Source organism: Chiloscyllium plagiosum, chromosome 11 (genome assembly GCF_004010195.1).
Source record: "Chiloscyllium plagiosum isolate BGI_BamShark_2017 chromosome 11, ASM401019v2, whole genome shotgun sequence".
NCBI lineage: Eukaryota > Metazoa > Chordata > Chondrichthyes > Orectolobiformes > Hemiscylliidae > Chiloscyllium > Chiloscyllium plagiosum.
In genome coordinates this window covers 18,660,932-18,673,240 of record NC_057720.1, presented here as the reverse complement: position 1 = coordinate 18,673,240, position 12,309 = coordinate 18,660,932, and the positions used below count along the sequence as shown (strand labels likewise).

At 40.7% G+C, this 12,309-nt stretch overlaps 1 protein-coding gene across 6 annotated transcripts in view; it reads right to left on the bottom strand.

The window, feature by feature from the left end:
- Positions 1–12,309, bottom strand: part of ccdc18 (coiled-coil domain containing 18) — a 185,231-nt gene that overhangs the window by 42,153 nt on the left and 130,769 nt on the right. For all 6 annotated transcript variants that reach the window (XM_043698814.1, XM_043698816.1, XM_043698817.1 and 3 more), the window contains 2 exons: positions 2,025–2,124; positions 65–181 (listed from right to left, as the gene is read on the bottom strand). In XM_043698814.1, coding sequence (XP_043554749.1) covers positions 65–181; positions 2,025–2,124 — 217 coding nt within the window. The remainder of the gene's footprint in view (positions 1–64; positions 182–2,024; positions 2,125–12,309) is intronic.

Genomic DNA, 12,309 nt, shown 5'->3' with positions numbered 1-12,309 from the left:
ATTCAGGATTAGCTGAATTAAAAGCAAAGTTAAAACTATGATATTTAAAAGAGGAACATCAAACCTGTTTAGTATGCTCCTTAACATTCAACTCAGATTTCTCCAAAGAACTTTGTAAACAGATCATTTTCTGCTCCATCTCTGTCTTGTGCTCATGAACATTCATATCCAATTGTGTGAGCTGTGAAATAAATATATTTTAAAATGGTTAATTTGATACTGAAGTTCAAGATTCAGGTATTGTTTGAGCTGAGTCCTATGCAGCAAAAAAAAAAGATGCAGTTAGAACATGAATGTTGGATAAAATTTACTTTGCTGTTTTAATAATGGGAATATTCTTCCTGAGAGAATAATAGTCTCCAGTTCTGGTCACCCAGTTATAGGAAGGATATTATCAATGGCGAGGGTTCAGAAGAGATTTACCGGGATATTGCCGTGTATGAAAGGTTTGAGTTATAAAGAAAGGCTGGATAGGCTTGAGGTTTTTCCACTGGGGTGCAGCAGGCTGAGAGGCAATGTCATAGAAATTTATATAATAATAAGAGGCATAGCTAAAGTTAATGGAAGTTGTCTTTTCCCTAGGATGGAGGATTTCAAGACTAAAGGGCACATTTTTAAGGTGAGGGAAGAGAAATTTTAAAAAGACATAAGAAGCAATTTTTTTTTTTTACACGGAGGGTGGTTCGCGTGTGGAATGAACTTTCTGAGAAAATGGTGGATGCGAGTACAATTACAATTTAAAAGACACTTGGATAGATACATCAATAGGAAAGGTTTGGAGGGATATGATCCAGGAGCAGACAGGTGGGACTGGTTTAGTTTGGAATTACATTTGAACCGAAGGTCTGTTTCCGTGCAGTACGACTCGATAACTCTCTGTATGATCACATCATCTATTAAACTGGGATTGTTTAGTGAAGTGAGTTTCTTTGTAACGCTAAGTATTTCTATTGAGGTAGTTAGATTGCCGAAGGTTTCAAGAAGGTAAGCTTAAAATAATATTCGATTATTAGTTTTGTAAAAATTCCAAATAATTTCCAGATAACTTAAATCAATTAAAGCACCAGCAATGCATCTGAGTCACTAAAATCAAAATGCTTAATTATAATCCTTTATTTCAATACTGATTATTCATTTCTGCTCTGCTATTATAGTTGGTTAAATCTAGATTCATACTTCATAATAGTATGAACAGGCTGCAAATTTCTGATTTTTCAGCAATCTACTTCAATGTCATGAATGTATCACTAATCTAACATAGTCCCCAACTCCTTCAAAACTGTCATATCAACCTTGAGGAATTGATGTAAATATTAGATTAGATTAGATTGCATTATAGTGTGGAAACAGGCCCTTCGGCCCAACAAGTCCACACCGACCCGCGAAGCGCAACCCACCCATTCCCCGACATTTACCCCTTTACCTAATACTGCGGGCAATTTAGCATGGCCAATTCACCTGACCTGCACATCTTTGGACTGTGGGAGGAAACCGGAGCCCCCGGAGGAAACCCACGCAGACACGGGGAGAACGTGCAAACTCCACACAGTCAGTCGCCTGAGTCGGGAATTGAACCCGGGTCTCTGGCGCTGCGAGGCAGCAGTGCTAACCACTGTGCCACCGTGCCACCGTGAACCCGGGTCTCCGGTGCTGTGAGGCAGCAGTGCTAACCACTGTTAAAGTTCACTTGAGAATGTAACTTTTAAAAAGTTCTGTGATTTACTTATGAAAGAACTGAAACCCAATTTCTCTAGTCATTCCCAAATACTGTCCACCTAATTATCATTTGTCATAATCTGAAATAGTTTTCATTCTGGTAAAATAACCAATGAAAACACAACAGAGGAAATAGCTGCTGGTTTGCTGCAAATCACCCTAAAATCAGTTCTAAACAAAAACCGAGAAAAAAATGTCTGAATATCATGGTTAGAGATACGGAATATATGAAGCATCAACTGAATAAGGAAAGCTGTGGACAAGGTACTGATCATAAAATGCTGCAAAATCACATGTTTACAGGATACCTGAGCTGCTCTCTGTTGGAGCTCCCATTGCCTGTCCTTGAGTGCCTGGTCCATCTCAATGATTTTCACATTTCTGTCCTGTAATTCATTTTTGTATTGCCTATTGAAGAAACAAAAATCAGTAAAAATATACAAAATCACTTTGCTTTGTAGAACAGCTTTAAAGGGGTGATGCAGTGACCACTGCACGATTATCCCATCATATGTGCAACAAAACCCCATTAGCTTTCAGCAATCCTGTAATAATCACAAAAATCAAACTATATTCAATTTTGACACAAACACAGAAAATGCTGGAAAAACACAGTAGGTCGGGCAACATTTGTGGCAAGAGAAACAGAGTTAACGTTTTAAGTCTGATAGGACTCTTGTTCAAAATTTAAAACTTTCTACGTGAAAAGGATATTGCACAATTAGATGCCCGATGGTTGAAATGCTACAGTAACAGCCCTAAATACAATGAAAACGAGTTGAAGTGAGAGCAAAATCACTTGCTGGCCCACTCATCAAACTCTCATGGACAATGTGTTAAACATCCCAAAAAGTCTAACCCCAGAGCTAAAAAGTAACATGTTAGATGTTATATGTTCATTCAGGAGATTCTTTTCATCAAACAACTAGGCCTGTAAGGAAGATTTAGTTCTGCCAACAAGCTAGAAAATTTATATCATTATTCCTAAAACTTTAATGTTCTCTAGGGAGATCACCAATTTCTTGCTCTGAACTTTGTACACAAAAAAATTGCTCTAAATAGTTGTCACATGAATCACATCACAAGGTACCAGAAAACATCAACTATTGATAAAGGCTTGAAATAGAAAGCAAACTTTTTTCCCCTCTAAAAGCACAAATATTTAAAAACTTGAAATCTGTAACAAATATTTACAAGATAAAAATAGTCTGGACCTTTTAAACTTGGTACAAAGAAAATGATCTTGACGTGTTTACCACTTCAGATCGATTTTCTAAATGTAATGTTCAATTCTTCAGATATCTGGATAAAATTAGCTGCCTGATGGCAGAGTGCCAATTGCTGCAGGGTATGCTGTCTTTTGTTCAGTATAATTATTTTTAAATCAGAGTTAACATAGTAACACATTTAATAGAATCCATGTGAACTAAACAAAAAGTTTTTTATACTAGCTTGGATTCTTTCTAATCCACACACGATAGAACAAACATGAACTCCACAGTTTCAATAAATAATTGAAGAATTAGAGGATATACATGGGTCCAAGGAAGCACCTTGCTTCACCAATTATCTTCAACTTGTCCATCCACAAAGTTTCAGTCAATTGTGAAAGCTTACAAACTTCCAGATGCTCTGTGCTTATCTGCATTGTGAATAGCATACACTATACCAATACAAACTGATTATCTGTAACGTATTGCTATTTACAGATAGTGATGGAGAATAAATGCTGGCCTTGTCAGTGAAGGCAATGTTCCATAAATGAATAATTTTTAAGTCAGAAAATATAAAGATGCCATTTGGCTTATGCCAGTTGTAGAAAACAACTATTAGCTAGTCCCACTCCTGCTTTTTCTCATGGGTATTCAATCTTTCCATTGCAAAATGTAAATTAAAAGCATAAATATAAAATATATCTCTATAGCCTATTGGAACAGGGACATCCTATTACTTAGAAACAATAATTTACAGTGCTCCATGAGCGATAGACTGAAGTTTTTAAGCAATTGAGCAGAGGGCTGCAGACATTTTGCAGGAATTAATTCTCGTGGAAAGAATTCCCATGAGTTTCTAATTACACAAAACATAATACCCGTTTCAATAAAAACTTCCATTTATCCAGTAAAAGCAAAACAAAATGTCCCTCAGAGCAAAATTCACATTAATAAGTCACCTAAATCAATTAGTGTGAGGAAAATTATGGTACTTCCTCCAAACCAAAATTGGCTGCGTGTGGTGTTGCAACAATTACATTAGATATTTGGATAGAATTAGCTGCCTGATGGCCTGTTATGACCTCTGTAAAGGCAAGTAACTTTATTTTTTTTTAAATCTGTAAGAAATCTAAAATCCAGTTTTTACTAAAGGAATTAAGTCTTAAGATTACACTGTTTAAAACAGAAGAATTTCACAATAGTTAAAGTGAACAGTGTTATGGGCCAGGCCAGACCACCTCAAAGCATTTCAAGAAGGCAGCCCAGACCTTAATGTTTCTAGTTGTTTTAAGCAGGTTCAGAATGGATATCCCAGTAGTGATGCAGCTGACCCAACCACTCAATTTTAAACAAAACAGAATTTATTTACAGACTACTGAATGAAATACGAACAAAAGAGAACCTAATTTAGAATAACTTAACCGACTGAAAACCCAATTGATTCTATCACAATTTAATGATGCTGTTCCAAGTACTTGCCACATCCCCATAAACACCCCTCGGCAAAAATAAAATTAAATCAAACACAGGTTCTTACAGGAGAGACGTCAGAGAGAGAGGATCAGCATGGAACTGCTCCTTTTGCTCCCCAGCAGCTTCTCTGCGTTCCCAGCTAAAACTTGACCAGCTGGTGCAAACAATACAGCTTACTAAAACCAAACCAAACCAAACCAAACCCGACCCTGATCTAAGAGAACTACCACTCCTCCTTCCATTGTACAAGTGTTTATTTTAAAAAAAGCTTTTTCAAGTAGATACTTCCAGACATATCGGAACCTCTGCTTCAGGACCCTCTGAAAAAAAACAAGGACAACGTAACCTTGTTAGTTAAAGGAGCAGCATCACAACAGTGCACACTATCTTAAATAGCCATTCTTCAACATTCAGAATCAATCCAAGTTCAATATGTATTAATAGGCAAATTATGAACTATAAATGGCAGATACAGCTAAGATGATGTTCTATGAATTGGCTCAGCAGTCAGCTCAGATTTTAATATTCACTCTCAGTTACAGTCCTTCAAAACTATGTTCCTCATGAAGAACTCCAGCTCCTCACTTTCTATTAGCTGACGTGATCCCCACCGAGCATCAGCACACAACCAACTAAAGCATGAGCATGTTAATCGTCTACAGAACTTGCTTAATTTGATCTGGATGGGGTAAATATATCAATGTTATCTTCAAGTAAAAGAAACAGCTGCAGCAATTTATTCCCAGCTTCAGGTTCTTAGGCTTGCCTGTTCTGCATCACAGAACTCATCATCAGTTCCATCACCCAGTTTATGCCCTTTTATGTCTTTCATCCAGCTTCAGTATGCCCAACAATTTTAAATTCCAAATCTCAGTGCACCTTTGTTTCCTTAGAAACTAGTAAGTATCTGTTTCATTTCCTGGTTTTGGTTCGAGCCTGCATCAAAACCTACAAACTTTACATGCAGGGATAAGCTCTCCACAAGTATTTAATTCGGAATTGTAAAATTCACTACAGAGTAATGCAACAATGCTGCATCTTTAACAAGGTTATGTTGTCCTTGGTTTTTATTAAGTGGGTTTGTAAAGGCAGAGGTGCCGATTTGTCTGGAAATGGTTACTTTGAACAATGGCAGGGAGCAGCCAGTTCTCCCGGTTAAGGTTTTAATTCTAGTTTGGTTCATTTTAACAAGCAGTCACAAAACTTAGAGAAGCAGCTACAGTGAAAAGACATTCCATGCTTCAACTGATGTTTCTTGCCTGAAGTTTCTCTCCAAAACCTAAATACAGCAAAGTGGCTCAGTGGTTAATACTGCTGCCTCACAGTACCAGGAACCCGGGTTCGATTCCAGCGTCGGGCGACTGTGAAGTTTGCACATTCTCCCCACGTCTGTGAGAGAGTTTCCTCGGAATGATTTGGTTTCCTCCCACAATCCAAAGATATGCAGGTTAGTTGAACTGGCCATGCTAAATTGCCCATAGTGTTCAGGGATGTGTAGGTTAGGTGCATTAGTCAGGGGTAAATGTAGAGGAGTAGGGTAGGGGAATAGATTTGGGTGGGATACTCTTCAGAGGATTGGTGTGGACTTGTTGGGCTTAAGAGCCTGTTTCAACACTGTAGGGATTCTATGAAACCTCTCCTGCCTCCAAGAACCTGTGTTTGAATTTACCATTTGCCAAGGAGTGTTTATGGGATGTAGCAGGAATTGGAACAGCTTTGTTAAGTTGCGATTGAGTTGGTTGTGATACCAAATAAGTTAAGCTATTCTAAATTATGTTTTATTTCGTCTGTGTTTCATAGTTTAAATAAATTCTGTTTTGTTTAAAGCTGAGTGGTTTGACCAACTGCATCACTTCTGGAATATTCACTTTATATCTGCCTAAAAAAAAAAGTTAGGGTCTAGGCTCCTTTTTAAAATATTTTGAAGATGTCTGACCTGGTCTATAACAGTAATAAGGGTTAATTGAAAGCCAGGATTATGATAGTTGGTTAAGAAACCTTTATACACAAAATTCCGGTTGGTTGCGTGCTATTGTCAGCTGGGCATCAGACTTGCTTGCAGAAAGACAGCAGTTGGAATTTTTCATTAGGAATGTAGAGTTTTAAAGACTTTCTAAGGAGTGATCACCAAGATCTGAGATGATCGCTGATAGGAGGGTAGAGGATCAAGCAATATCGAAATTCAATTTCATTGGGAGCACAAAGCAGATGATTACCAGCTTATTTTCAGTATATCAAATGTTCAGTTGAAAAGAAATTAACAATTGTGGTGAGCACTTGTGGTGAGTACTTGTTAACAGGCAATTAACAAATGCTCAACCACTGTGGAGAAAGTGAGGACTGCAGATGCTGGAGATCAGAGCTGAAAATGTGTTGCTGGAAAAGCGCAGGTGGTCAGGCAGCATCCAAGGAGCAGGAGAATCGACGTTTCGGGCATGAGTCTTTCTTCAGGAAAGAGGAAAGTCCTCATTCCTGAAGAAGGGCTCATGCCCGAAACGTCAATTCTCCTGCTCCTTGGATGCTGCCTGACAATCAACCACTGTGGACTATTTTCTGCAACTACAGAAATTAAACTTCAAACAATAGAACTTCAGATGCTTTAGTACTGATATCATTCACTTAGGGATTACAAACATTGCATCCAATCATTTAGAATTCAATTTTACAATTATGCTAAGTGTAAACATTTAAATTAATTTTGCAAGTCTGTATCCTGATTCATTAAGCTGTCACTCTCCTTATCACCAAGTTCTGATTTTTATTATAACGTGTAAACTGAACATGGAGAAACAAGCTGCATTTTCTTTTGCCAAAAGAAATGTCCAAATATAAATTTTTAAAAATATCACATGTTCCAAGAACATCCAGATACCCATAATTAAGATATTCAATCATGGATAAATCAAGCTCGATCATAAAGCTTTTCAAAAGCACAAAAATATTCTCATTTTTCTTCTCTCTTCCCACAGATGGGAAACATCATCCACTGAGAAGTGACAAGTTAGCGATTTACTTTTTAAAATAAGATTTGATGTGATTCCCAGTTGTTCATTAAATTGTATGTGATTTAAACATTTAGAACATGGAATAATACAGCACAGAACAGGCCCTTCGGCCCACGATGTTGTGCTGAACATTTGTCCTAACTTAAGCACCTATCCATGTACCTATCCAATTGCCGCTTATAGGTCACCAATATTTCTGACTCTGCCGCTCCCACAGGCAGCGCATTCCATGCCCCCACCACTCTCTGGGAAAAGAACCTACCCCTGACATCCCTCCATACCTTCCACCCTTCACCTTAAATTTATGTCCCCTTGTAACACTCCGTTGCACCCGGGGGAAAAGTCTCTATCTATCTATTCCCCTGATCATCTTATAAACCTCTATCAAGTCACCCCTCATCCTTCGCCGTTCCAATGAGAAAAGGCCGAGCACTCTCAATCTATCCTCGTACGACCTATTCTCCATTCCAGACAACATCCTGGTAAATCTCCTCTGCACCCTCTTCAAAGCTTCCACATCTCTCCTAAAATGAGGCGACCAGAACTGCACACAGTACTCCAAATGTGGCCTTACCAAGGTCCTGTACAGCTGCAACATCACCTCACGACTCTTGAATTCAATCCCTCTGCTAATGCAGAGCTCCATGTCGATTGACAAAGAGGTACAGGCTCTGAATGAACTCTGAACACTTTAATGCACAGTTACTGAGTAACACTGCATTGAATGCCACTTTATACACAATCCTGTCAGCACCCACAATACCTTCATTTTGAAACAGTTAGTCAATCAAAACAAGATTCCGACCTCAATGCTGACCAAGGGTTAGCTTTCTGGGAAATGGAAGACAACTTTGAGAATGGCTAAAAAAGTTGGCTTCATTCGCCTGCCAGAAAACCATGTTAAAGTAACACGTATGTATGATGAATAATTAAGCCAGATGGTTCACTTTGGAGCAGTCTCTCTGGTAAATCCCTGCTTCATTTGTTTGTGATGTTGGAGCATCTCTGACACCTTCCTGATGCCATGCTAGTGACTTGAAAAGCTGAGACACAGCTTCCTGTTCCTTTTAAATGACTCCGGGTATGCAATGGTCTCATCATTCGCCATTCTCCAGTCCCCTGGTACCACCCCTGTTGACAGTGAAGACGAAAAGATCATTGCCAACGGCTCTGCAATTTCCTCTCTTGCTTCCCACATAATCCTAGGATATATCCCGTCAGGCCCTGGGGACTTGTCTATCCTCAAGTTTTTCAAAATGTCCAACACATCTTCCTTCCTAACAAGTATCTCCTCTAGCTTACCAGTCTGTTTCATACTCTCCTCTTCAACAATATGGTCTGTCTCATTTATATTTAGATTAGATTAGATTCCCTACAGTGTGGAAACAGGCCCTTCAGCCCAACAAGTCCACACAGACTCTCCGAAGAGTCACCAACCCAGATCCATTCCCCTACTCCCTACTAATGCATCTATCACTATGGGCAATTTAGCATGGCCAATTCACCTGACCTGCACATCTTTGGATTGTGGGAGGAAACCGGGAGTACCCGGAGGAAACCCACGCAGACACTGGGAGAATGTGCAAACTCCACACAGACAGTCACCCGAGGCTGGAATTGAACCCTGGTCCCTGGCGCTGTGAGGCAGCAGTGCTAACCACTGAGCCACCGTGCCGCAGAAAACAACCTTTAATATAGTGGAACCAAAACAAAACGTGTGCCATTTAGATTATGCATAAAGAATAAAATTGCTTTCATGTAAAATATCACAAAGGTAGACAAGGTAGTGAAGGTGGTGTTTGGCAAACTTGCCTGTATTGGTCAGTGCATTGAGTATAGGAGTCAAGAGTGTGGTGCTGCAAAGGCACAGCAGGTCAGGTAGCATTCGGGGAGCAGGAAAATCAACGTTTTGGGAAAAAGCCCTTTATCAGGAATGGGGCTGGGGAGAAGGTAGCTGAGAGTGCAATAGGTGGATGGAGGTGGGGGCAAAGGTGATAGGTCTGAGGGAAGGGTGGAGCCAATAGGCAGGAAGGAAGATGGACAGATGGGACAGACCATGAGGATGGTGCTGAGCTGGAAGGTTGGAATTGGGGTAGGTTGAGGGGAGGGGAAATGAGGAAACTGGCGAAATCCACAGTGATGCCAGGGGTTGGAGGATCCCGAGGCGGAAGATGAGGCGTTCTTCCTCCAGGTGTCGGGTAATATGGGAGTGGCAATGGAGGAAGCCCAGGACCTTCATGTCCTCGGCAGAGTGGGAGGGGTAGTTAAAATGTTCGGCCACGGGGCGGTGGGGTTGATTGGTGTGGATGTCCCGGACATGTTCTCTGAAGCGCTCTGCGAGTAGGTGTCCTGTTTCCTCAACGTAGAGGAGACTGCACCAGGAGCAACAGATACAGTAAATTACATGTGTGGAAGTGCAGGTGAAACTTTGATGGATGTGGAAGGCTCCTTTGGGTCCTTGGATGGAGGTGAAGGAGGGGATGTCGGCGCAGGTTTTGCAATTTCTGCAGTAGCCTGTCTCAATTACCTTCCCCAGTCCAAACCCCTCCCATTTATCTCTCCAACCCCAAGGTTCCCAGCCTCATTCCTGATGAAGGGCTTTTGCCCGAAACATTGATTTTCCTGCTCCTTGGATGCTGCCTGAGCTGCTGTACCTTTTCAGCACCACACTCTTGACTCTAATCTCCAGCATCTGCAGAATTCACTTTCGCCACACTGAGTATAGGAATTGGGATGTCATGGTGCTGATGTGCAGGACACTGGTGAGGCCATATTTGGAATACCGTATACAATTCTGGATGCGCTACGAGAGGAAGGATGTTGTTAAACTTGAAAGGGTGCAGAAATGATTTGCAAGGATGTTGCTGGGACTGGAGGATTTGAGCTACAGAGAAAGGCTGAACAGACTGAGGCTTAGGAATGACTTTATAGACGTTTATAAAATCATGAGGGGCATAGATAGTTTCAATAGCCAAGTCTTTTTCCTGGGTGAGTGAGTTCAAAACTAGAGAACATAAGTTTATGGTGAGAAGTGAAAAATTTAAAAAGGAACCGAGGGACAACTTTTTCACGCAGAGGGTGACACTTGTCTGGAACGAGCTGCCAGACAAAGTGATGGAGGCAATTACAACAGTTAAAAGGCATCTGGATGGGTATATGAATCGGAAGGGCTTAAGAGGGATATGGGCCAAATGCTGGCAAATGGGAATAGGTTAGATTGGGATGTCTGGTCAGTGGCATGGGTGAGTTGATGGAAGGGTCTGTTCCCGTGCTGTATAACTTAATAACAGCAGTGGTGAAAGAGCATGTCTGCATCTGGGCCTACTATGGCACATAATGTATTCCTGGATCCTCCAAAACCTTTCCACATTCACAGGTCATAACTTAGGACAGTGGTGGAATAATTCTTACTTTGCAGAAATATCTAAGAAGCTCAACACCATTCAGAGCACAAGAGGTTACTGAGCTAGCACCCTACCTGAAACCTTGCTCTATCCACCAGTGTCCCACCTTGGCTGTAGTGTATACCATCTACAAATGCACTATGGCATCTCACAATTTTCTTTAAAAAGCACCATCTAACTTCACATCCACCACCAAAGGAAGCAGGCGTATGAAAACAAACCGACCCGCAAGTTCTCCTTCTAGTCACACACCTTCCTGACTTGAAACTGCCCCTTCATCATTGCTGGGTCAAGCTCCTTGATCTGTCTATCTAATAACACCTGTTGGTGTACCTGTACCACAGAGAGTGCTGTGGTTCAAGATGGTGTCTTACTGCCATCTTCTCAAGGACAAGTGAGTGCGGCCAGTTTAGACTAAAATAAAGAGAAATTTCTTCATTCAGGAATATGAATCTTAAAAATTTTCTATTTTGCTTTGATTTCTCAGTCATTGGGTATATCCAAGGCTTTGACTGATATTTTCAAACTCTTGAGAGAATCAAGGCACCTGGGAATCACTGAGAAATGTATTGTGGCACTAAGAACCAGCTATCATATTATTAAAAGATGGAGTAGGCTCAATGGGTTGCATGACCTGCTTGTGCACTGATGGTACTGTGATTAAGCAAAATACTGCTGCAGTGGATGGAAACATTTCATAGTAAAAATAATTGCAAAAGTTCATGTGAGGGGATATAAACAGTAAAGTTGCCACAGTCCCAGAAAACCAGAGAGAGTTGTTCTGTGATTAGAGAGACATAACTAATGGGGAGGTTAAACCTAAAGGTCACCAAACGGCAAGGGTGAGAAGGTTGAACTTTTATGGTAACTTCAGCTAATGCAGGAAATGAACCGTGCTGTTGGCATATCTCTGCATCGCAAACCAGCTGTCCAGCCAACTGAACTATTAAAATTCCACAAAAACTGTATGGTTTTTATCTCAGTTCCTCCAGAGCTCCCCAGCATCACAGCTGCCAGTCTTCAGAGAATTCCCTTCACTCCATGTAATATAAAGAAATGGCTGCAGGCATTAGATCCTGCAAAGGCTACAGTTCCTAAAAGCATTTGACAAACTTGATTGAGTTTTCTGAAGAAGTAACAAAGAAGATTGATGAGGGCAGAGCAGTAGATGTGATCTATATGGACTTCAGTAAGGCATTTGACAAGGTTCCCCATGGGAGACTGATTAGCAAGGTTAGATCTCATGGAATACAGGGGAGAACTAGCCATTTGGATACACAACTGGCTCAAAGGTAGAAGACAGAGGGTGGTGGTGTAGGGTTGTTATTCAGACTGAGGCCTTTGACCAGTGGAGTGCCACAAGGCTCGGTGCTGGGCCCTCTACTTTTTGTCATTTACATAAATGATTTGGATGCAAGCATAAGAGGTACAGTTAGTAAGTTTGCAGATGACACCAAAATTGGAGGTGTAGTGGACAGCGAAGAGGGTTACCTCAGA